Raw genomic sequence first — 25,136 nt, forward strand, 5'->3', positions numbered from 1 at the left:
TAAACCAATTTTAGCAACAAATCTATACAGTGTTCAAGAGCATCATCCCACAGCAGGACTCTACAGCATTCTCTCTCTGCTTCCTAAGTGCTAAGGTAAGAGGCATGCTTCACTATGTCAGCTAACATACTGAGTTTTATAAATCTGAGAGTGTATTGTTCTTCCAATTCACAAGCTATGTCATCTATTTTAACTATTTTTTAAATTGTCCTTTGACTTTTTAGAAGTATGGTACTTAATTTTCAAAGATGAAATTTTCTGAGTATCTTACTGTTTTCTGTTTCAATTTCATCCTTGCTAGAGATATTTGGTCCTTAAACAACCTGTGTTTGAGGCTCTACATGCAGTCTTATTTGGCCAGTGTGCAGTGTATACTTGGAAAAAAAGTGCAATGACTGCTGTGTACAATGTTCTCTGTGTGTGATTTTTCCATTTTTCATTACTACAACAAACTACCTGAAACCGGCTATTAAAAAGAGAGGTTTATTTGAGGCTAAAGGTAAAACTCTGATCACCTCCCAAAAGCCCTCCCTCTAAACATCAGAGTCACAGGAATTTTCTTCCATGTTAACCTCACAGTGGAAATACAATTTCAGCAGGAGTGTGATAGAGTAGGGAAGGTGGGGATTGGTGTCAGAGGGTGTCAGACTTTGACATGGACCTTACTGACCTTACTCAAACCTTAGTACTGTTTGTCATTTAGGTCTCTGCTTTGTTGAATGCTGTTCAGCTCTTAGTGGTTCTCTGCCCCACCCCATTCCCTTAAGGATTTTGGGCCTTGTGCTAGGTAACTGCTCTAACATGGAGATAAAGCCCAACACATACACACTTAGACATAGTCATTTGTTATGTTGTTTCCTTTTATTTGGCTTTGAATTTGTAGCCCTCCTGCCTCAGCCCCTCAGATAGCTCAGGGTACAGACCTGCATTTACAGATCTGGCTTAGCTGAGCCTTTTGTTAGTGCAGGTGGGGGTGGTTTTGTTTTGTTTCATGGTGCTTATTTTGGCAGAAGTTGGATTGTAACACTTATTATGACAGGGTGCTAAAAATCTCTAAAATATTTATTTTTCCCTGTAATTCTTTGAGCTTTTGTATATTTTGAAGTTGTGTTTTTAGGCATTTATACGTTTATGGTTATCATAAATTCTTGGTAGTTAGTCTCTGTCCTTTGAGACCAACCTTGCCCCTCTCCTTCATTACTTTTAGCCCACCTAGTATAATGAGATCCTACTTTTTCATTCATCCTGACAATCTCAGTACGTTTCCTCTGTTCATGCCTAGTCTAATTGTAGCACATGCTTTAGGGAAGTAGAAGAGGAAAGCACCCCTTCTCTACCTGCCTTTCCTTTCCTTTAGCTTCTGGTGCTCTCCATTGCTTCAAGGTGCACATTTCTGCCTTCCTGTGCTCTGAGAACTTGTCTAGCTTTTCCGGTAGTCCCATCTGTTAGGAACAAGTTCTTCACTCTCCTTATCTAGACATACTTTTATTTTTACTCCTGATTTTCATTTACTTGTTTGTTTTGGCTGTAAACATGTGTCTTTATGCTACAGCTTATGTATGGAGTGGCCCGAGGACAGCTTGTGGGAGTCATTCTTCATCCATCATGTGGAGACCAGGGATCAGACTCAGTTATCAAGACTTTCCAGCAAGCTCTTTTATCAGCCGATCCATCTTGCTGGCCCTTGTCTTTAGTCTTAAAGAATGCTTTCTGAAGATTCCAAGTTGTACTTGTATTTGTTTTTTGTCTTTTGTCCTCTTTGGTAGCTCTTGCTAGCCTGGAACATTATGTAGACCAGGCTGGCCTCAAATTCACAGAGATCCACCTGCCTCTGCCCCTGGAGTGCTAGGATTAAAGGCCTCCGTGCCCAGCTTCTGATTGCCTCTATTGCTTCTGATGTGGAAACTCACAGCAGTCAGTCCTGTTATTAATTTATTGATGCTGTGCATTCTCTTTTTCTGGCTTGAGAGTTTTCTCTCCAGTCTCAGTCTGATTATGATGTGACTACTATTGTTTTTCTTTGTATTTTTTCCATTTGGGCTTCACTGAGCTTTGAGTGTCTATAAATCTATGTCTTTTATCAAATTTGGGAGTTAGGGCTACTGTTTCTTCAAATATTTTTTATTCTGTTTCATTCTCTTGCTGGCACTATGGCTATACATGTGTGAGGGCTTTGGTTTTGTCCAGGAAATCCATCTGAGGTTGTGTTCATTACCTTCTAAACCATTTTCTCGTTCTCTCTTCTTATATTGGAAAATTTCTATTCTTTAGGTACTGACTGTCATTTCCAATTTCAGGTAAGTTTCTTAGATACATTTTAATCCCAGAATTTCTGATTGGCTGTTTAGTCACTACAAACCATTTTTCATTTTTTTATTGTTGGGCAGAGTTGGATAGCTACTTTTGGTTACTCTGTTCTGAATCTGTTGTTGGTTTATCTCCTTCAATTTGTATCAATTGCTCTCTCTTTTTGGATAGCATGTTGAGTAACTTTGGATATGGTTGGCTATGCAGGCTCTCAGCCTTTGTTTTATTCCTTTGAAGAGTGTTGGAGTATTTTGTTTTGGGAGGGTGCTGGAGTTGGATTTTATAAACTGCCTGTCCTGCAGGACGTGTCTTTCCAGCTCTTCTCTTTTAGAGTTAGCTGGTTTCTCAGTGTGTGCTATCCTTACTTATTGTGGGTGTTGGCTAGAGACATGGACAACTTTATGCAAAGAGACTGGAACTTTGACTTTCCATATTTAGGATTCCATTAGGAGTTTTAGCTGTTTCCAATATATGAAGTCTTGACGTTAAGGATGAAACCATCAAAATCAGAGATCTTGACAGATGCTCTTCCCCTTCCCAGTTCAGCACCCTTCCTGTTCCTTGTCTCTGTGACTGTCCAGGGCTGTATCTGTCTATGAGGATAGGTAGAATAAGCATGTAACAGAATAATAAAGTCAGTTGACTTATTCTTTACTAGCCGACCAGAGTCCATTATTACCCCTTTCTCCCTCCATTCTGTATTCTTCTCTCTCCCTTCCCCTTACCCCCATCTCTGTCTCCTTCTCCCTCCATCCTCTTAAATTCAGACCCAGCAGGCATCACTATGATCACTAATGACAGGGTAAGCAAGTTTACAGGTCCTTGTTAGCAAATATTCCCAAAAGTACTGCTTCTAATTCTGTGGAGAGTAGTTCCAAATACCTTGTATTTCTGCAAATTGTGGTCACCATAGCTGGATTAACTTCTAGCAAATTAGACATTTTGGTGAAGTCATCCTTTTTAAGACAATGATAGCAACTTTGATAGTAACTCTCCACTTGGTGTGGATTATATCATTTCTGAACACTTAACATTTTCATCTATATCATCACAGTTGTGATATTGGGATAATTTCTCTTGCAGAGAGAATCAAAAGTTTTGTGTTTTGAAAAGAAAATTGTAGCAGATTTGATAATTAAAAATTTGTAATTAGTGTAAAAGCAAAAGAAACATTAATAAAGAGAGCATAACATTCATTTTCAAGGCTTTTGCATAGTTTGACATAAGCATGCAGCCAGCCCTGAGAGCAGATGTGTGTAGTTTGTATGGGAACTGTAGCAGAATGCAGTTTCAGGTGGAAGGATAAGTTAAAAGCCACAAAGTAGCTGGGTAGTGGTGGCGCACGCCTTTAATCCCAGCACTCAGGAAGCAGAAGCAGGCAGATCTCTGTGAGTTCGAGGCCAGCCTGGTCTACAGAGCAAGTTCCAGGTCAGGCACCAAAGCTGCACAGAGAAACCCTGTCTCAAAAAAACAAAAACAAAAAAAGCCATACAGTATGCCCAAGTCAGGATGCTAAGTGTATGAAACATGAGCTCCCTTAACTATACTGTCATGTCAATAAAAGAATTCTTCTTTCGATTAGATATGAAGAGGCTGAAGTTCGGAAGAAACTCGAAGAAAAGGACAGACGGGAAGAAGAGCAGCTGCAACAGCAGAAAAGGCAGGAAGCAGGAAGAGAAGACAGTGGTGCAGCAGCCAAACGCTCTTTGGAGAATGTATCGGATTCCAAAAACAAAACCCAAAGGGTATTTCAAGTTTATTGTGTAAATCTGGTTCTGTTTGCCAGGTGACCTGCATTTAAGGAGTTGAGGAGCCATTGTAAAATTCTTTGAAGCAACAGGGATAACATTTCATGTGATTAATCAGAAACTGAGTGTGTCCCAGCAGCAGTTAGTTCTGGGTTTCCTGTTCTGGCCATCGTTAGAGCAGTGCCTGTAAACTAACAAGGGGGACGAGAGGCAGCCTTGATTAGGATCTGGTCCATCTGCGTTCTGGGCTCTGCTGAGCTTGCCTAACAACTCTCGGACTCAGTTTCCTTCAAACAGGATCCTGAGGTATCTTTTATCTCATAATGAAATCTACATTAAGAGAAGGCCTTGGGCTAAGTGTGGGCCAGGCATGGTTGAGGCACACCTTTAATCCCAGAATTTGGGAGGCAGAGGCCGGAGGATCTCTTGAGTCTGAAGCCAGCCTGGTCTACAGAGAGAGTTCCGAGATAGCCAGGGCTACACAGAGAAACCATATCCTGAAAAACCAAAAATAAATAAACTAAAAGAAGAGAGAAGGACTTGGTTTGATGCTTTCTTTGGTCCCAAACAATTTTTGTTTGTGTCTGGAGTCTTATTCACTTCCTTCCTTCATTCCTTTCCCTATTCATTTTCCCTGTGCCTATCTGTCACTTTCTGCATTTCATTTAGTATTCTCAGCGATCGACAACCCTCCTTACCAAAAGCCACCAGCAGCTTAGTCTCTGCCAGCTGTCCCTGTGCCTCTTTACTCTCAGAAATTACTCTTTGTAAAGCATAAATCTCTTCTGAATTGTTGGAATCCTCGGAAGCCTGCTGCTTTGCTTCCTCTGACCTCTTGTGCATTTTGTAGACATTTGTAGCAACCCTGTCCCTTGTGTGTTGGTTACTGTTGCCATTTGGAAGATGCTTCACTGGGCTGGGCACTCTGGAAAGGTGAAGAAATGTTCATGATGTGTGACAAAGCCACAACTTAGGAGATATTTGTCAACAGGTCAAGTGACTGCCATCACCAGATAACAGGACTTGAAAGATTGTATGAAGGGAACTTTTTCCTTTTGTTGACTTTGCAAAAGTGAGTAGTCACTTTTCTTTTTCAGTTGTGACCAGGTCTCTTGAAGCCCAGGCTAGCACAGATTCACTATGTAAGCAAGGCAGCCTTGAATTCCAGTTCCTCCTACCTCCACCTCCCTATTTCTAGGGTTAAAGGCCTTTGTAATCATACCCAGTTAACGGGATGCAGGGGCAAGCAAATGGCCAGCTGAGCCACAACTCCAGCTACATCTCTGTTCTTTTCACTTTAACCTTTGCCCTGCTTGCTGTACCTGTCTCCTACACCTCTTCTTTTGCTTGAGTGTTTGAGAACAGTCTCCAGCTGCTTTGCTACTTGACTGCTATCTATCCATCTCACATACTGCAGTTCTGTATCCCACCCAGAATATAACAGTAACTCCTCAGTGTTTCCTGGTACTTGGTCTATATCAGACTTTCCTACCTGTCTTAGCATAATTGATTTTCAAGTTGATTTGTTGAATCATGACGCTAAACAAGGAACTGTCTTTTCCTTGTTCTATGTCTTAAGGTTCTAAAATAATCCCTACTTGAGATTCTCCTCCTTTGACTTTTCATACTCTGCACTTGGCTGGATTGAGACAGCGAACCACATTTTGTGTTGTTCCCCTGGCCTGTAGGTTTTCATTGTTTCCGGCATTGTCAGGAGAGGTGCAGTTTTGTTTCATGATAAGAATTCTCTGCAGATGGTGCCTTGTGTTTCATATTGTGTCACAGTAAGAGGCAGGTGATATACATAACTTGTGCAAATGTGCGCTTACAGGTGTGCTGCTAACTTGACCCATAGGTCCAGATGGGTCCTCAGTTTTCCCATCTGTAAAATGAACTCCCTTCCTATAGGGTCACCTCAAGTTGCTTTGGTTAGAAAATGTAAACTAAGTGGTATGTTGTATTACTTAATTTCCCTTTAATTTTATAGTGGAAAGCGCCGACTAGAATAGCTAGAATTGCTGTTTCATTTCAGAAGCTCTTTCTAATTAAGTACTACTTTTAAATTAGATGTGATACCTCCTTAAGGAATACTGAGAACTCAAGAACAATCACAGTGGGTTTTTGATCCTACTGCACGTACTGGCTTTGGGGGAGCCTAGGCAGTTTGGATGCTCACCTTACAAGACCTGGATAGAGGTGGGCGGTCCTTGGGCTTCCCACAGGTCAGGGAACCCTGATTGCTCTTCGAGCAGATGAGGGAGGGGGACTTGATCGGGGGAGGGGGAGGGAAATGGGAGGCGGTTGCGGGGAGGAGGCAGAAATCCTTAATAAATAAATAAATTAAAAAGAAAGAAAGAAAGAAAGAAAGAAAGAAAGAAAGAAAGAAAATTTGAGAATGAACAGTGATTCTGATACGCTGCTTTAGCGGCTGCCTAGTAAAAGAACACAGCAAAACCATTGTGTGTCTGAATTCTTGAGGGTGGAGGGCATCACTTTGAGGCAAGTGCTCTACTACTGAGCTCTATTCCTGTTTACCTGCATTTTTATAAAGTGTCATTACTTGGTACACTGTAATTCTTAGTTTTCTATTGTAGCCTTTTTTTCCTATGAAACTGAAACTCTTTTCCTCTGAACTAGATGAATGGTGAGAAGAGTGAAAAGGGTGGAACTGCAGAGAAAGGTATGTGAGACAGGGTGTCCTTTCAAGTTCTTGTCAGTTTCCTCAGTTTGGTGCATGAGGGTCTCAGCACATGTGTGCTTTCCTGTACTCTACAAATGCATTGGAATGCTGTAAGATCTGTATTGATTTACTGGGGGAGGGTGTTCTATGGTTCTTTTAGCCTGGCATGATAAGCAGCTGTTTACTTATCTTCTTTTCTAGATGCAGTAGTTAAACTAATAGTGTTTGACAGGATGGACTCTCGGGAACTGCTCCTCAGTATCTTGATATACGATACTTACCACTCTACCCCAGGTTACCCATCTGGAAAGTGGGGTTGCATTTTCTTTTCCTGTTGCTATGATAAAATACTCTTAACAAACTGGGTGGTGGTGCATACCTTTAATCCCAGCACACTGGAGTGGATCTCTTTGAGTTTGAGGCCAGCCTGGTCTTCAGAATGAGTTACAGGACAGCCAGGGCCACACAGAGAAACCCTGTCTCAAAAATGAAATACCTTAACAAAAGCAACTTATGAGAAGAAGGTTTAGTTGTGGCTCAGTTCCAGGACACAGTCCACCACAGCGGGAAAGTCATGGTGTTGGGAGCTGAGCTATCTAGTCAGGAAGCAGAGGGAGATGACTGCTAGCCCTCACCCAAACAGGACCTCAGGCATGGAACTGTGCCCCCCATGGTTAATATTAACTGTCAAAGGTGTTGATAAGAGGTTCATAGTTAATTTCAGCTAATACATGTTGAACTTTCAGAATCCACAGTAAATTTAAGGGTTATTAGCTGTTATTATTTGTGACTCTACAGTTGTAATAATTCTTTAACAAGTGCCTTCACCTCCTGGGGGAAAAAATCTGAACCTGTAATTTGTATGTATCCCTAGGTGGTCTTGATGATCTCATGATAAATATCTGACCTAGCAACAGGAGTTAGGAAGTTGACTTCATCTACTAGAGAAATTTTCTGCTCTTTCAGAAAGGATTAAAATTAAACAGTTATATGTAACACAAAACACTTATGTACTGAGCATATTATCATATAGTGATCTCAAAAGTAAACTAAGTAGTACAGGTGTGATAGCTCATGGTGCTTAGCTGTTATCCTTCTGGGTGACTTGTGTTCTCTGCTTGTTTAGTCTGCTTATTATCAAATTGATCTTGATGGGTTGAGAGGAAGGAAGGAGGTTTTAGCAGCTGTTCATAAGATTACCTGTGTTTCTCACAACTGCAGAAACAGCCCTCTGTATCTAAAGTTGCTTGTGATGTTTTTTTAAATTATTTATTTATTATGTATATGGTGTTCTGTCCGCTGTATGCCTGCAGGCCAGAAGAGGGCACCAGATCTCATTACAGATGGTTGTGAGCCACCATGCGGTTGCTGGGAGTTGAGCTCAGAACCTGTGTAAGAGCAGCCAGTGCTCTTATCTTAACTGCTGAGCCATCTCTCCAGCCCCAGCTTATGATGGTTTTTGATCTTTCACTTCAAGTGATGGTCGATGGTAGGCACAATGGAACCAAACCCAGAGCTGAGCACAGCTAGGCAGACACTATTCCATCAAGCTATGTGTCCAGCCTGTGTATAAACAAGACATGGATTTGTCTCTTAGTAAATGTTAACACAAATTATTCTTAGTGTTCTTGTGAAAGAGAAAACATGGTACGACAGGATGACAAGTCAGATGCTAAGTATACTTTGCTTTTCAAAGTTTGCTAACATGCCAGCACATGGAACTGGGTGTTTCTTGTTGTTTACTACTTGTCTCTCAATTCCAAGGAGCAATCACAGCAAAGGAGCTGTATACAATGATGATGGATAAAAGCATCAGCTTGATTATAATGGATGCTCGAAAAATACAGGATTATCAGCTTTCCTCTATCTCAGATTCTCTCAGTGTTCCTGAAGAAGCTATCAGTCCAGGGTAGGTCACTATGTGTTTGGATAAAAATGGAGGAGGAGTGGACCTGGGGGAGAGGGAACATGTTGTTCGGCTGCGAGTAGAGGAGGAAGGGGATGTAGTATATGAGAGAGCAATAAATTTTAAAAAATACAGCTGGGTGGTAGTGGTGCACACCTTAAATCCCAGCACTTGGGAGGCAAAAGTAGGCTGATATCTGAGTTCAAGGCTAAACTGTTCTACAGAGTGAGTTCCTGGATAGCCAGGCTACACAGAGAAACCTTGTCTCAAAAAACAAAAATAAAAGAGAGAGTCAGGGTCCTGCTGTGCTAACAGGATGGCCTTGAATTTGTGACCCTTCCTTTTGGCCTCCCTAGTGTGTAAATGACTGTGCTTTGACAGTCATCTCCATTACTGTGCGTAGTGCACTGTGTTCATTCTCATCGCTCCTTGTGTCCCTTTGTGTGACTACAGTATAATTTACTTACCCGTGTTATTTCTAGACTTGCCCTTTATGTATTGGATTTGATAGTGCTTTTTCCATTTATACAGGGACATATGAATTTATTAAAATAAACAATATAATTAAAATTTTTGATTATTAAGTTATATTTTAAATTAAATTATAGAACAAATTATGAAGATAATACATGACAAACTTAGGAAACACTTGTTGATTCTGTTATTCCCTAATTTGTGTTCACTAGAATGCCAATCCTAAAAGGAATTTGTAAACAAATAAATGCCCCTTAAAAACCTCTCATTCCATTTGTTTCCATTCTTTTAGACCGTACGTTTTGATCTGTCTCTGTAAGGACAGCTAGGAGATGGTATTCTATATTAGCTCCTCTTCACTTCCCAGTAGATAAAGTAACCAGTGTTATTACTTAGGAAGAGGTTTGTTTTGTTTAATTCTTAGTCCACCATTTTGATTTATTTGCGGATAAAGGTTTCACCACTCAGCTTGCTAGTATTATCAGTTAAATACTGAAATGCCTGCTAAATGCTGAATGGTTTCTAAGCACCGGCACCTTTTACCAAAGGAATGGGTCTGTTATTCTGTCATTCAGCAAATATTTATTGAGAGGTACGCTGGGTTACTAGGCTTCTCAGTGATGAGACTTAATCAGTGAACAGATAGAAGTTGTTGTCTTTGTAAAGCTTTAATTAAATAAGCAGTTAAGATAAGAAAAACAATAAAAATTAAAAATATAATGTTCTTTGTGTTAATAAGTAAGGTGTGCTAGGTGGGTATATATTGGGATGTGTGGGTGTGTCTGTCTGTCTTGGAGTAGACCCTAAAATTTAGTTCCAGGAAGACTCAGAGAAAAGTTCTTACTTAACAGGTGTTAAATATGTAGGGGAAATGGTGGTGCACATTCTGAGGTCAGGCATGGGGAGCAAACAGAGAATACAGCAACAATAGAAACCCCTAGGCAGGATCACTGAATGAGTCAAGAATCAAAGGTCAGTGACTGGTGTGGATGAGCAGAGGGGCAAGCAGTTAAAGAAGAGAAGGGAGCAGTAAGAGGATTGGGGTCTGTGTCACGGGCCATGTTAAGGATGTGTGTGAGCTTCCATATGAGCAAAGGGGTAGCAGAACACTCTCCTGGGTAGTTGAGAACATGCTGATGGAAGGATGTGAGCGTAACCTGAGCTGTGAAGGTGGCAGTAATGTCTCCTGGTGTACTGCTGTGAGGATTCAATAAGGTCCAAAGCATACAGAGCAGTACCTGACACTGTCAGCGTGTGTGTGCTTGCTAACTAAATTAAATCTTGCTGTTTAGCTATTATATGTATAGGAAGAAGTGAGCGTAAATATGAGTAATGTTGCTAAGGTGATTTGGCGAAGGAAGTTGTCTGGATGATTTCCTGTTTCAGTTTTGTGCCCCCTCTCCATTTTTTTAAAAAGCGGTCAGAATTAAGTCTGTTTCTTTCCCTCCCTAATAACTACTAAAAAGCACTAGCGTGCAGTAACGAAGGGGTGGAGTAAAGTTTGTACTGGTGTGGCAGAGTACAAGGCTCATTTCTCCCCTTTGCCTCAGTACAAATGTTCATTCATTTTAGAGTCACTGCCAGTTGGATTGAAGCAAACCTCTCAGATGATTCTAAAGACACTTGGAAAAAGAGGGGGAGTGTGGACTATGTGGTACTGCTCGACTGGTTTAGTTCAGCAAAAGATTTGCAGCTTGGAACCACACTGCGGAGTCTGAAGGACGCACTTTTCAAGGTTGGCAGCTCCCCTTGCTACTCTGACAAGCTCTGTCTGATTGTTGGGTAATTGTGGAGATTGGTTTTGACTGGCTCTGCTAGACTTTTAAACCAACTGTTCACCTAGGAAGTTGTATTCAGTAACCACCTTAGAGGTGAACATTTAATATTGAAAGTCATAAGGTGTTCTTGAACCAAGACTCAGCTACTCCAAGTTTGGAAATTTTATTAAGGGGTTTGGGATGTGTGCTTATCCTTGGTGTTCCAGCATTGGGGGGTATCTGTACATACACACACACACACACACACAGTAGTAATCATTATAAATGATACAACTGTTATTGACATTCATGTAAAAGAAAAAGCTGCAAATTAAGAGTTTCATCATCTTATAAAATGCATTTTGAAAAGTGTGTATGTACGTGGAGACTAGGAACTAACTCCAGAATGTTAGGGAGTGTCTCTGGGTGGTCAGGTTTTACGTAGTTTTGTCTTGGATTTGTTTTATTACTTTCCTTCTAATATCACAGATTGTTTCTTGGTTCTTAAAACTTGTGTTGATTTATACCTAATACTTCATTTAAAGTTGGAGTTTGAATTTAATTATTCTTTGTTTTCATTTTGCAGTAGTTCTACATTTTGTTTGTTTGGGTTGTGATTTTTGCTGTCGAGACTGCTACCATCTTACAAATATTCTGTCTTTATTCTGTAGTGGGAAAGTAAAACTGTCCTGCGCCACGAGCCTCTGGTGTTGGAGGGGGGCTATGAAAACTGGCTCCTTTGCTATCCGCAGTATACAACAAATGCTAAGGTCACTCCACCCCCTCGAAGCAAAACTGAAGAGGTGTCTGTCTCATGTATGTATGTGAAAATTTTAAAACTGCTTCAGTACAGAATAAAACATTTATATGTTCAGGGTAACCTTGTTTGTATATGCCTTTGTCCTGTTAATACTAGTTTGTTTTCAGGCAAAATAGTACAGACTAGGGATTCATGTTTTAAGACTGTGGTGATTGCCATTCATTCACATTTAGCTATCACAAAGAACATGTATAACATAAATATTGTGTTTGAGTTTGCTGTTCTTAAAAACGATGCATTTTTCTTTTGGGGATTTTAGTGGATTTTACTTATCCCTCACTGGAAGAACCAGTTCCTCCCAAACTTCCTGCCCAGATGTCTCCTTTACCTATAGAAGTAGATGAAAATGCAGAATTGGTAACTGGTCAAGATGAAAAACCAAGACCACAGAACTTGTCAGCTCTCGCCGGACCCAGTGCCACTCCCAAAGCCGAAGCTTCACCCATAATTCAGCCCGTGCCTGCTGCAAAGACTATCCCACAGGTATGCTCTTCTTTTTCTTTCAGCTAACTTTACTATTTTTTGTTTTGATACCATATTGACACATAACATACAGGGTTTTATCTGTGACCTGTGACCCCCTGGGAAACATCAGAAGGATCTGTACATCTTGTCACCTTTCTTTTTCCTAAAAGTTTTTATAATCCATCCCTGTGGCCATGGCTTTATTAGATCACTTACAAGATTTCTGATCAGCTGGTGGCCATTTCCTACACCCTGTAGCAAAGACTTGCTTTCAGAAGTGAGCTGAAGAGCTCAGCTGGTTACACTGGAGTGATCTGACCAGCACAGCTATCCTGACGAAGCTAGCAAATGATCAGTCCCTCTTACAGATGGTCTGGAGTCCACACATAGCCCACACACCACACAGAGTTTATGTCCTCTCTGCATTCCTTCTGATAGCTGCTGTGCAGCACTGTTGGGAGAGTAATGCTGAGGAGAGTTCCCCTACATGCTTAGGCAGGAACACATTTTTCAAACAAAACATTTCCGCGTGGAACCCATCACTTTGGCGTGTGAACCTGTCATTATGAAGGATATTTTGCCTGCTTTTGCATATGAGAAATGTGAGTTGTCAGTATTTTGGTTTTAAAGCATCATTTTAGTTCCATTTCATTGCAATTTGAAATGTTAACAATAGTTATTTAAGGGGGCAGGAGAGATGGCTCAGTGGTTAAGAACATTGCCTGCTCTTCCAAAGGTCCTGAGTTCAATTCCCGGCAACCACATGGTGGCTCACAACCATGTGTAATGAGGTCTGGTGCCCTCTTCTGGCCTGTAGACATACACACAGACAGAATATTGTATACATAATAAATAAATAAATGTTTAAAAAATAGTTATTTAAATATAAATAACAAATAAGTTATTAAAGATGGTGGGCTTTAATCCCAGCACTCGGAAGGCAGAGGCAGGCGGATCTCTGTGTGTTCAAGGCCAGCCTGGTCTACAGAGCTATTTCCAGGACAACTAGAATCTCCTGAAGGTTGTTAGAGCGGTGTTAGAGCAGCCAAAGCAGGTCTTAACACCTACATTCCAGGAATAGGGCTGCGGAGAGCTCAGTCGGTAAAGCACCTGCTGTGCAGCGTGAGAGCCGAGTCCGGAGCCCAGTGCCCACAACAGAGCCACGTGCAACATCACACACCTGGAATCCCACCCTGATCGGTGAGCTCCAGGTTCAGTGAAAGGCCCATCTCAGAAAGTAAAGATGGAGGACCAACAAGATGGCTCAGCAGCTAAAGATGACTGAGTTTGATCCCTGGGACCCATGTAGTAGAAGGAGAGAACCAACTCCCACAGATTATCCTCTGACACCCCCCTCAAAAATTAAATAAATAATTACATAAAATTAATAATAGCATTGGAGGGGCTGGAGAGATGGCTCAGCAGTTAAGAGCATTGCCTGCTCTTCCAAAGGTCCTGAGTTCAATTCCCAGCAACCACATGGTGGCTCACAACCATCTGAAATGAGATCTGATGCCCTCTTCTGGCCTGCAGGCAAATACACAAACAGAATATTATATACATAATAAATAAATATTTAAAAAAATAATAATAATAGCATTGAAAAAATAGTAAGGTGAAAAAGAGGGCTAGTGAGACCTAGTGCTGTGAGTTCAGCCTCTGGATCTTACAAGATGACATAGGAGACCTAACCTCTCAGAGTTGTCTTGACCACACTTGACTCTGCACTCACATGCACACACACTAAACAAAATGTTTTCATATTAAAGAATGGAAAGTAGGCCAGGCAGTGGTGGTGCACACATTTATTCCCAGCACTTGGCAGGCAGATCTTTGTGTGTTTGAGGCCAACCTGGTCTACAAAGTGAATTCCAGGACATTTGCACAGAGAAACCCTGTCTCAAAAACAAAACAAACAAAAAGAATGAAAAGTAGACAGGCCATGGTAAAATGTTTATTTTATTTATTCATTTTGTGCTTGAGTGTATGTGTGTACACTACAGCCCAAGTACAATGAGTAACACTGTAAAGTAGGGTTTTATTAAACAAGAGATACGTGTGTTGACAGAGGTTTCTGTCCCTCCTGTCCTGCAGCCGTTCAGTCCCAAAGAAACACATAGAGAACTACATTAAGTATAAACTGGTTAGCCTATTAGTTCAGTTTTCTTATTAACTAACTTTTACATCTTAACTCATAATTCTTGTCTGTGTTAGCCACGTGGCTTGATACCTTTCATCAGTGAGGCATTCTCATCTTGCTTCCTCTGCATCTGGATCACGGGTGTAGCCTGAGCCTTTCCTCATCCCAGGATTCTACTGTTCTGGTCACCCCTCCTATACTTCCTGCCTGGCTACTGGCCAATCAGTGTTTTATTAAACCAATACAAGTGACAAATCTTGCAAAGTACAAGACCACTGTTCCACAGCAAACATGGTCAGATTTCTTTGAAAAAGATTACTTGGGCGGGTGACTGGCTGGGCAGGTGAAGGCACTGGCCACATAAACCTGAACTTGAGTTTGATCCCTGGAAAGGGTTCCATAAAGGTGGGAGGAAAGAGCCAACTCCACAGAATTGTCCTTTAACTGTCACACGTATGCTGGGCATATGCGATGTGCCCACATATCACACTATATGCACACATAATTTGTGAAATGATTACTCTCATCACAGTGTAGGGAAGTAACTAGAAATGGAGGGAAACAGGCGAGCAGGCAGTGGGAGGCTGTGCTGGAGTTCTGGGGAGAGAATGATCTTGGTATAGGCTTCTGGGTAGTCACAGAGATGGGTATACAGCTGTGTGCAATTTCACCAGGCAGCAGAAAACTGTGGGAAGAACATGGCCTAAAACTATTAGCTGACTGCTTTTACAGCTGTTTGGAGAGTGAAGGGAAGCTCCATGTTTGTGGGCATCACACATTTATTTTTGGCCATGTTGTGTGTGAGGTATTATTGGCTACTTATGTGGAGATGGGCAGGGGTAGTTGGCTGTGTAGGAATGGAGCGCCAATCTCCTCTGTCAGGGCTAGGTACTATAGTTGAGCTTTAAGACATATGTAACTCTTCTGAGCCAGAATGCTCATTGTAAACTAAAACTGAAATAACACTCTTATATTTGCTGAGGTAGGAGAGTTGTGGGTTTGAAGCCAACTTGACCTATGTGCAAGACCTTGCCTCAAAACCAAGACACAAAAAGCACGCTTTGTTCTGTTTTCGTTTCTCTAAGGTTGATCGTACGAAAAAACCAGCAGTGAAATTGCCTGAAGATCATAGAATAAAATCTGAGAATACAGATCAGAGTGGAAGAGTTCTTCCTGATCGTTCCACCAAACCAGTATTTCCTCCTCCGACTGCCATGTTAACAGATGAAGAAAAAGCCCGTATTCATAAAGAAACCGCCCTTCTCATGGAGAAAAACAAGCAGGAGAGGGAACTTTGGGAAAGGCAGCAGAAGGAGCAGAAAGAGAAGCTGAGGGGGGAGGAACAAGAGCGCAAAGCTGGAAAGACACAGGACTTGGAAGAACATGACATTAGTGAGACCCAACCCAAAGCCAAGGACGAGCTGGAGAAGAGAGACAGCAAACAGACCAAGCTGGAAGAAAAAGAGCCCTCAGCAGACAGGGGCCAGGAAGCCACAGGGACGAAAAGACAAAGTAAAAGTGAACACGAGGCTTCTGATGCCAAGATGTCTGTGGAAGGTAAAAGGTGTCCCACATCAGGAGTGCAGAAGAGGCCACCAGATGTGTCCCCTGCATCCGTGTCAGGAGAGCTGAGTGCAAGCAAGGTAGGTAAAACCGAAGGTAAATGTGTTTACGATGGGGTACAGTGGCCTTCCACAGACAGGGCAGGCATACTGCTCTAGAGGGTGAGAGATTGTCCTGAGCCATTGGTATTTGCGTCCCTGCACTCTTTTGAGACCTGTGGTGATGTACATTAAGTGACTGGTTGGCAATAGGATTTTTTTTATTGGTAAAATGCCGTACCTAGTTTCTGCTAGATTTAGCTATATTCGTTTCTGTGTTGGTGTATCAAAAGTACTAGGATGAAATACAATCTCATGACAGAGAAGGTGCCAAAAGTTAAGTTTTAGTTTTTGTCTACTTAGAATGTGTAGTCAGCCGGGCGGTGGTGTCGTAGCTTCTGGAACTCTCTGTAGACCATAACTCACAGAAATCCACCTGCCTCAAAAAAAGAAAAAAAAATCCTCCTGCCTCTGCCACCGAGTGCTGGTATTAAAGGCGTGCACCACCACCGCTCAGCTCAGATGAGGAACTCAAGGAAGTCTTACAAACAAAAATGTCTCTAAAGTTAGAAGCAGTCAATATGGAGGTTGTTACTTCAGTGTATTGACATGTATGTACTTATATATAACGCTTCATTATTTTTGTAAAATGGATATAAAAGAAGCTATATTAGGAGGGAAGATGGTTTAGAATAGGCCATGAGGTAATCATCTGGTAGGTTTCCTTATTTGGCTCCACTGCTCTTTCTCCCCACTACCACGGAGAGCCACCTCCCCACCCTGTAATGCACTCACCACCAGGCTCATGTGCACACTCAGTGCAACCATTGCAAAGTAACAACTCTGTCGGAGTTGTCGGAGTTGGTGTGTGGCAGAAGAGTCACAGCTCTCGGTGCACTGGTGTCCTGAAGAGGCTTCTCCAGCCTCTCAGTGTAGTGTGGATTAATTACCTGTCCTCTTCTCCTCCTCGCCAGCAGCTGGAGTCACGGTCACTGCTTCCCGATGACCTCTCTGCTTCCTTTGGAAAACTAGAAATGTTACTTCAGTTTTCCTTTGATTTCACACTCCTGTAACCCTTGGCATAGTAGACTTTGAGAAATACAAAACTGCCTTCTTCTTGACTCTGCCTTTAAAAATATGAAAGGCATTCAAGACTGTTTGTTTGTTTTTTTGGGGATTTTTTTTTATTCTTCAGTGTAAGTTTGTGAATGGAAACTTTTAATTGGAAAGTCAGATTATTGTTTTTCAAACTAGGCTCAACGAGAACCTTTGACAAGAGCACGAAGTGAAGAAATGGGGAGAATTGTTCCAGGGCTGCCTTCCGGCTGGGCCAAGGTAAAGTCAGAGTTCTAAACCGAAATACAAGTTACTTTGTTTTAAAAAGTACTATGCTCTAGTTGTCAACTCTGCTCTGTTATAGAGAACATGAGCTCTTCCCCTGTCTGCTGCAAGGAGACATCTCTTAATACACATCCTCAGGTGCTGGCCGTCACATACGAGCACCTGACAGTAGAATTTTGAAATATAGTATTCCATAAAAGCAAGCCTAAATTTCTTTGGAAGTTTACAAAGTGATTGCTGTTCTTATTCAAATTAGTTTAGGGACTAAAGTAATTGATCGAGTTTGTGCTTAGAAAATTAAAGGCCCCAGCTTTAATCCTTAGCACAAACACATTTTAATCTAAAAGTAAATGTTGCAGTGGGGGTGGCGCTCTAATGACTTCGGTACTTATCTGATTTTTTAATTATTATTATTTTCATTTTTCTTTTCCAAGTTTCTTGATCCAATCACTGGAACCTTCCGTTACTATCATTCACCCACCAACACGGTTCACATGTACCCACCTGAAATGGCCCCTTCATCTGCTCCGCCTTCCACCCCTCCTACACACAAAGTCAAGCCCCAGACCCCAGCTGAGCGGGACAGGGAGCCATCCAAACTGAAGCGCTCCTACTCCTCCCCGGACATCACTCAGGCCCTGCAGGAGGAGGAAAAGAGGAGGCCAGCTGTGACCCCAGCAGTCAACCGGGAAAACAAGTAAGTTCTCCCAGTTCTAGAACTAGACAATGCTATCTCCATGTCACCGTCTAAGAGTTACAGTCTCAGGGCTCTTGTTATGATGGAACAAGAAATAAGAAACAATGAGATGTCCTCAGCTTTCCCCCAATGCTAACTTAATTCGTAAGAATGAATTTTATATTGATGCAGACATGAAAGTGTCACATACATTGTTACAGCGCTTTCTCAGCATCATGCCCCAGGCCTCCTCTCATCTTTCATAGGTCACAATTTCTAATTTTACTAAAATTAATTTCTAATTTTACTAAAGAAAAGTGTGTGTGAGAGAGAAAGAGAGAGATTTCAGCTCTCTCATCTACCATGTGGATCCTGAGGATTGAACTCAGGTCATCAGGCTTGGTAGCAAGTGTCTTTACCACTGTGCTGTCTCACCACTCAAGAATGGGCAGTGTTACAGTACTCAATTTCCAGCCTTCGTTTCTCTCAACCAGTCATGGAAGAGTTCAGTCTTCTATCTGTAAAAATGCAGGTACCATAATGCCTCCTTTCCTCTGTCTCATTTTTCCTTTCCTGTTCTCATCTCTGCTCACAGGGTGACCAGCCGGTTTAAGTTTCTCAAAGTAGCACATCATTTACTTGTGTTTCTCTCGTCACTTTGGGAATGGTGAAAATGCAACTGGCCCTCAATATCCTTGGTTTTTGGGCTGGGGTATAGCTCAGTACAGAATGCTTGCTTAACATACCCAAATCCTGGGTTTGTTCCCAAACCAGCCATGGGGAGGTACACCTATAAGAACAACACTCAGGAAATGGAGACAGGAGGGGTAGAAGTTCAAGGTCATCCTCAGCCATATAACAAGTTTGAGGCCACCCTGGGCTATGTGAGACCCTGCCTCAAACAACAAAAGCAAGAACATGTTGAGTAGTTTCTACATCTAAGGGCTTAACCAATAAGGGATCAAAAATAATTGGGGGTGGGGGCTATAGAAGAACTGAACACAAATAGATGTTTATCTTTATCATTTTTAACACAGCTTAACAGCTGTTTACATTGTATCAGGTGTGATGAACAATCAGAAGTGGTTTAAAGGAGACAGGAAGGTGTGCACAGGTCAGTGCAGACACCATAGCGTTTCACTCAGGCATGGACTAGCCTTGCATACTGTTACTTTAGGGGTCTTGGATACTGGTTTGATGTATGTATAAGTAAGTGACTTGGGGTTTTTCATGTATTATATATTATTTGTTAATTACTAAGAATTTTCTATTTATTTTCTGACACATCCCAAGGAAATAGTTAATCAGTTTTCTGAGACTTCATTTTGCCAGAAAGAGACCTATTTGAAAGAGCTTTTGGAATTAATACAATTCAGATGTGTTAGAAATCTTTACATCATAATGTTATTAAAGTTCATTAATTTGGCAATAGTTGAAGCTATCTATATATAGTTCATGTGTTTTTTTTTTTTTAAAAAAATACAGGAACAGAGAAAGATCATGTAGGGAAAATTGGGATAGTTTGCGTGTTTTTCCATATTCCCCTCATGGGTAGGGAACACGTGTGGGGATCAGCCAGACAAGGGACCGTCCTCTAGTCAGGTTCCCTTCACTACAGCGCTCTGGACACATGCGCAGGACCCAGGGAGCATCTCCAGCCCAGCAGATGCCTCTTTCGGTCCAGAATGGCTTTAATTTTTAATTAAGTATGGCCGTCCATGTGTGACTTAGTGGCTGGAGGCATAGTTAGGTACCCAGAAGATCTTTGCCTCATTTGAGGACTGTTTTATGATTAGCATATACTTTCATCTTATGTATGATTTTATTTAGACAAGTGTAAATATCTGCTTCTTTATTTTTTTAAATATTTATTTTTTATGTGTGGGGTGTTTTGTGACATGTATGTCTGTGTACCGTGTATATGCCCAGTATCCTTGGAGACCGGAAGAGGGCATTAGGTCTCCCAAACTAGGAGTTACAGGTGATTGTGATCCACCATGTGGGTGCTGGGAATCAAACCAGATCTACTGGCAGAGCAGCAGTGCTCATAACCACACTGCGCTATCTCTCCAGCCCCCTCTTTAGTTCTTTTTTTTTTTTTAAATATTTATTTATTTATTATGTATACAATATTCTGTCTGTGTGTATATCTGCAGGCCAGAAGAGGGCACCAGACCTCATTACAGATGGTTGTGAGCCACCATGTGGTTGCCGGGAATTCCCCTCTTTAGTTCTTAAATGTATCATATCTACTACAGTGAAAATGCTGTGCAGATATGAAATACAATATTGAGAAAAGGTTTGCACACACTTAATTCAAGTACTTTCCTACTCTCCTCATCCCAAACTCCCAGTCTCCTCTGCTTCCTCTGCCTCCAGCAATCCTTTCGTAGCTCATGTGTTCTGTTGCTCTCCCCAACCTCATTTTCTTAAAGTTTCTTTTTTCTTGTTTAGTGGGTTTCTACTACCTTTATTGCCACTTAAATATACTATTTAATGTTTAGCAGCTGTGATCTATATATGAGAGAACATACTACATATTTGTCCTTCTATAATTAATATATAATTTATAAGTACAGAAGATTTTATTGTATTTAGTTCTCTCATGTTCTAGTTAAGAGTATTTCATAATGCTAACCTCTCAGGGCTAGTTGGAGAAGTCTGAAAGAGCTTTCCCCCATTGGAAAGTAACTCAGGACTAGCTAGAGGACCTCTCTCAAGTCACTCTAGATCCAGGAACTCTCACAAGAGAAGTTGTGGGCATGTATTTCATGGGAGGATCCTGGAACATAGAGTTAGCCTCATGCTAAATGTCTCAGAGAACACAGCAGGTTAGCGTGTGGACTCCAGCCGAGATGCTCTGTATAAGGCATCTTGTTCTTTCTTCCTTAGGCCTAAGGCTGAGATCTCAAGACTTTCTGCTTCTCAGATTCGGAATCTCAATCCTGTTTTTGGAGGATCTGGACCAGCTCTTACTGGACTTCGTAATTTGGGAAACACTTGTTACATGAACTCAATACTGCAGTGCCTGTGTAATGCTCCACATTTGGCTGATTATTTCAACCGGAACTGCTACCAGGATGATATCAACAGGTAAAGGAACATCTCGCTGCTGCAGTACACTGTTGAAAAGGGAATCCAACCGTAATTTCTATCTGCCGTACTCTGTTTTGTACTGCTATAACAAAGAACCCAAGACTAGGTAATCTTTTTTCTTTTTAAGAAAAGAATTTTAATTTTAAAATTTTATTTGTGTATCTGAATGAATATGCACAAACTAGGGCACACATGTCAGAGGACAACTTTCAGGAATCGATTCCCTCTAGTGTAGGTTCCAGGATCAAGTCACGTCAGCTCACATGGTGGGAACCTTTACCTCCTGGGCTTACTTACTCACAGGTCCAGAGAGAGAATCCAAGATGAGCATTGTGCTGTTCCAGTGTAGTAGGAGATGGAAGGGCCCTTTTTCAGCAAACCCAATCCCAATCACTATGTCATGTTCTTGCCTGTCACCTCTCAGAGCCCTATTTTTTTTTCTTTTTAACTGTATATTTATGCATGTGTCTTTAGGAGTATGTGCACATGCAAGTGTAGGTATCTGAGGAGTCCAGAAGAGAACGCCAGATCCCCTGGGACTAGAGTCACGGGTAATTGTGAGCCACCGTCTGGCTCCTAGGAATCAAACCTGGTTTTCTGCATGAGCAACAATTCCTCTTAACACTCTCTAGTCCCGCAAGGGCCTTTTCCAGTCTATGTGCAATACGAAATTTTGAAAGGACGTACTCAGACTGTAGCACTTGCCACTCAGCTGCAGAGGAGTTGTTAGTAAAAGAAAATTCTCTTTAACTGCAAGAATGCTGGGTAGTTATCTCAGGTCTGGTCATAAAGGACAAACAAGATGGCAGACACTGTCAGGGTTACAGCTTCCATCTTTGACTGCAGCCTGTTGATGAGTGTGAGGAGCAGGGCTTGCAGCCAGGATAAGGAAACGATTTGGAGGACCACAGCAAAGTCAGGTTCAGACGTGTTTGATCCAGGCCTGCAGGTGAGTGATTCCTTTGTGTGTTATGCGTGTAATTTTGTGCTGATATCAATAACCCACTATAACTTAAAACCTTTTCCTTTATTTATCTTTGGTGACTTTATTTGCACAGGTCAAATTTGCTGGGGCACAAGGGTGAAGTGGCAGAAGAATTTGGTATCATCATGAAAGCGCTGTGGACAGGACAGTACAGATACATCAGTCCCAAAGACTTCAAAGTCACCATCGGGAAGATTAACGACCAGTTTGCAGGATCCAGCCAGCAAGATTCCCAGGAACTGCTGCTGTTCCTCATGGATGGCCTCCATGAGGATCTAAATAAGGTAAGGATTGGCTGTCTGCAGCTCCACTTGCTTCCGTCCTCGTAGCAGCTCAAATCCCCGTTCACCAGCGGTCCTTCCTAGACAGCGACCATACTGAGCATGTCTGCTGAGTTCCCCAGAAAAAGCTGAATGTTTGCATTTACAGAATGAGGCATGCTGGGACTGGAACCCTGGTCTCAACATAAAACTTATTTTTATTTTCTATATATGTGTTTCCTGAACTAAATTTTTTGCAATACTTTTTGAATAATTATTTTTTAATGTTTTTTTTCTCATGGAGTATAATTTTCTACTTGTGGCTGCATGCCATGTGTTTTGGATTCTTAGATTAGGATTGTGCAATCTGGATTTGGAAAGTAGTGTGTGGTCATTTACTCAAGTACCAATAGGAAGTACTGAACAATTTACAGGTGGTAAAGTAGCTGTTGGAGGTGTTCTTGTCACCCTCACGCTTATGAAAGCAAAGTCCTGGTTTTATTAACTGTAGTCTGAACATCTTTGTTCTTTATATATTAGTACATATTTATGTGTTGTGTGTGTTATACTCTGATGTTCTAAGACTTACCTTCCAAAATAAGAATTGCTCCATGTCAGCAAGTGGTGCGGGTAAATAGCTTTCATTACGCAGTATCTTGACATAAGGACCGCCTCCATCTGTACACAGCTGCTCTTAGCACCAAGTGTCACCTGTTTCTTCAGAAAAGCCTTTAAGGTCATAGTTCTCAACTAACACGAGTATAAAAATTCAAGCTATTGTGATGCTCACACCTAAGTCCAGCACTCAGGAGACTGAGGGAGAAAGATGGTTACTTCAGGGACAGCCTGGGCTACATAGATTGTCTCAAGGGGTCAGGTGTAGGTAAATTCATGAGCCTCTAACAGTGAAATTGCGCCTGTTGAATTTTAACCCTAATGCCTAGTTACGTGAAACATCATCTTTCAGTTCAATGCTTTGGGCCTAGCAAGATGGCTCAGCCTTGTGTAAGAGTGCTGGCAAAGCCAAGTCTGGTGGCCTCAGTTTGCTCCTCAAACAAAAGTAAAGGAGGCAAAAGAGACCCAGCTTCACAGAACTGACTACCTCATGCACCTCGACACATGCACCCTCAATAGTAACAGTGAAATCTTAAAAAATGGCATTGACTTAAAACGCTATCAGCTTATATTATGTATAAATACATGGACATATTTCAAGCATTTCTGTGCCCCCTTACTCTCTCTTGCCCGCCTCCAACTCTGGCTAATTGCCTTCCTCTCTTCATACCTTTTTTCCCCTATAACTCAGTGAGTTTCATTAGTAGTACAGAAGGCTGCGCGAGGTTTGTTTACTAGAACATGTGTACCTTATCAGTGGTATGTCACTGAAGGAAATATCTCTCCTTCCTTCATCAGTCAGTCATTATAAATCCTTAGGGGAGTCGTGGGACACATGAGCACCTTTCCCTTCCATGGTACTGGCCTACTCTTGCTCAGATCTATCTGTGCAGTCACAGCCGCTGTTGGTTTAAGTGTCATGAACACTTCTCTCCTCTTCCTTCTGCTGTTCCTCCGTGAACCTCTTCCGTGGTGATGCGTGTGTTCCACTTATGGCTGGGCACATGGCAGTTGCTCATTCTCCACTGACCCTGCAAGATAGCGTCTGCTCTTGGAGCAGAACTCAGCCTTCAGCATTGACAGAAGTAGAAGTTCAGACCTCCTACATACTTCAAATAAAAATATATCCAGAAGTTGTAATAAAGGCCAGGCGTGGTGGCACACATCTTTAATCCTAATACTTGGGAGGCAGAGGCAGGCGGATCTCTGAGTTCAAGCCAGTTTGGTCTACATAACAGAATTCTAGGACAGCTAGAGCAGCATCGTGAGACCATGTCTCCAAACAACAGACAAGAAGTTCAAGGCACACCCTTTCAGGAAAGTGGGATTTGGTTGGTAGAATTAATTGTTTTGAGACCAGAACTTCTCAGTGTGGCTAAATGTGTAAAATGTTATTTAGTGTTATTTCTTGAGTTTCATACTAAACCATCAACACCAAACTCTTAGGTACTAAGAGAAATGAGTTGTTCTCGTTCCTAGGCTGACAATCGGAAGAGGCATAAGGAAGAGAACAATGATCACCTCGATGACTTTAAAGCGGCAGAACACGCTTGGCAGAAACACAAGCAGCTCAACGAGTCCATTATTGTCGCACTCTTTCAGGGTCAGTTCAAATCCACAGTGCAGTGCCTCACCTGCCACAAAAAGTCTCGGACATTTGAGGCTTTCATGTATTTGTCATTGCCACTAGCATCCACAAGTAAATGCACATTACAGGTAAGTGTAAGATGAAGAGAGCATGTGTTGATGCAAATGTTACTTGTGTGTGCATAGAAGTTTGCCTCATCCTGACAGGAAAATAGGTGAGCTACATCCTAGCCCTCGGAATTTTTATTATTACCTTACTATTTTATGTGATGGGTCTTTTGCTGGTATATGTCTGTACACCAACTAAATGCAATGCCCACAGAGGCCAGAGTGGACATTAGATTCCATGAAGTAGGAGGGTGTGAACTGCCATGTGGGTGTTGGGAATTGAACCCAGGTCCTCAGCAAGAGCAAGTTCTCTTAACTGCTGAACCATTTCTCCAGCCTATAGCCATTAACTTTTTGAAATGGGACTGGCCTTGAACTTGAGCTATTCTTTCTTTGATTCTACAGTGCTGGGGGGAGAAGGGGTATAGGCAGGTCACCAGGTGCAGCCAGAAGTTTGTTGACAATATTGAATGCAGAGCCTTGTGCATGCTGGAGAGTACTTCATCAGTCAGCCAATCCCCCATCCGGAAAAGTATGTATTTTTCAGGAGTTTTGAAAGCTAACTTAGGA

The 25,136-nt window shown here is 41.7% G+C and overlaps 1 protein-coding gene across 1 annotated transcript in view; it reads left to right on the forward strand.

The window, feature by feature from the left end:
- The window catches only part of Usp8 (ubiquitin specific peptidase 8), a 50,153-nt gene that overhangs the window by 21,822 nt on the left and 3,195 nt on the right, over positions 1–25,136 (forward strand). The window contains exons 5-16 of the mRNA XM_075962062.1: positions 3,890–4,052; positions 6,693–6,735; positions 8,500–8,644; positions 10,688–10,850; positions 11,544–11,688; positions 11,952–12,175; positions 15,383–15,940; positions 17,153–17,233; positions 17,674–17,936; positions 20,808–21,008; positions 22,070–22,280; positions 24,351–24,587. Of these exons, the coding sequence (XP_075818177.1) occupies positions 3,890–4,052; positions 6,693–6,735; positions 8,500–8,644; positions 10,688–10,850; positions 11,544–11,688; positions 11,952–12,175; positions 15,383–15,940; positions 17,153–17,233; positions 17,674–17,936; positions 20,808–21,008; positions 22,070–22,280; positions 24,351–24,587 (2,434 nt within the window). The remainder of the gene's footprint in view (positions 1–3,889; positions 4,053–6,692; positions 6,736–8,499; positions 8,645–10,687; positions 10,851–11,543; positions 11,689–11,951; positions 12,176–15,382; positions 15,941–17,152; positions 17,234–17,673; positions 17,937–20,807; positions 21,009–22,069; positions 22,281–24,350; positions 24,588–25,136) is intronic.

This window comes from Microtus pennsylvanicus, chromosome 2, assembly GCF_037038515.1.
Source record: "Microtus pennsylvanicus isolate mMicPen1 chromosome 2, mMicPen1.hap1, whole genome shotgun sequence".
NCBI lineage: Eukaryota > Metazoa > Chordata > Mammalia > Rodentia > Cricetidae > Microtus > Microtus pennsylvanicus.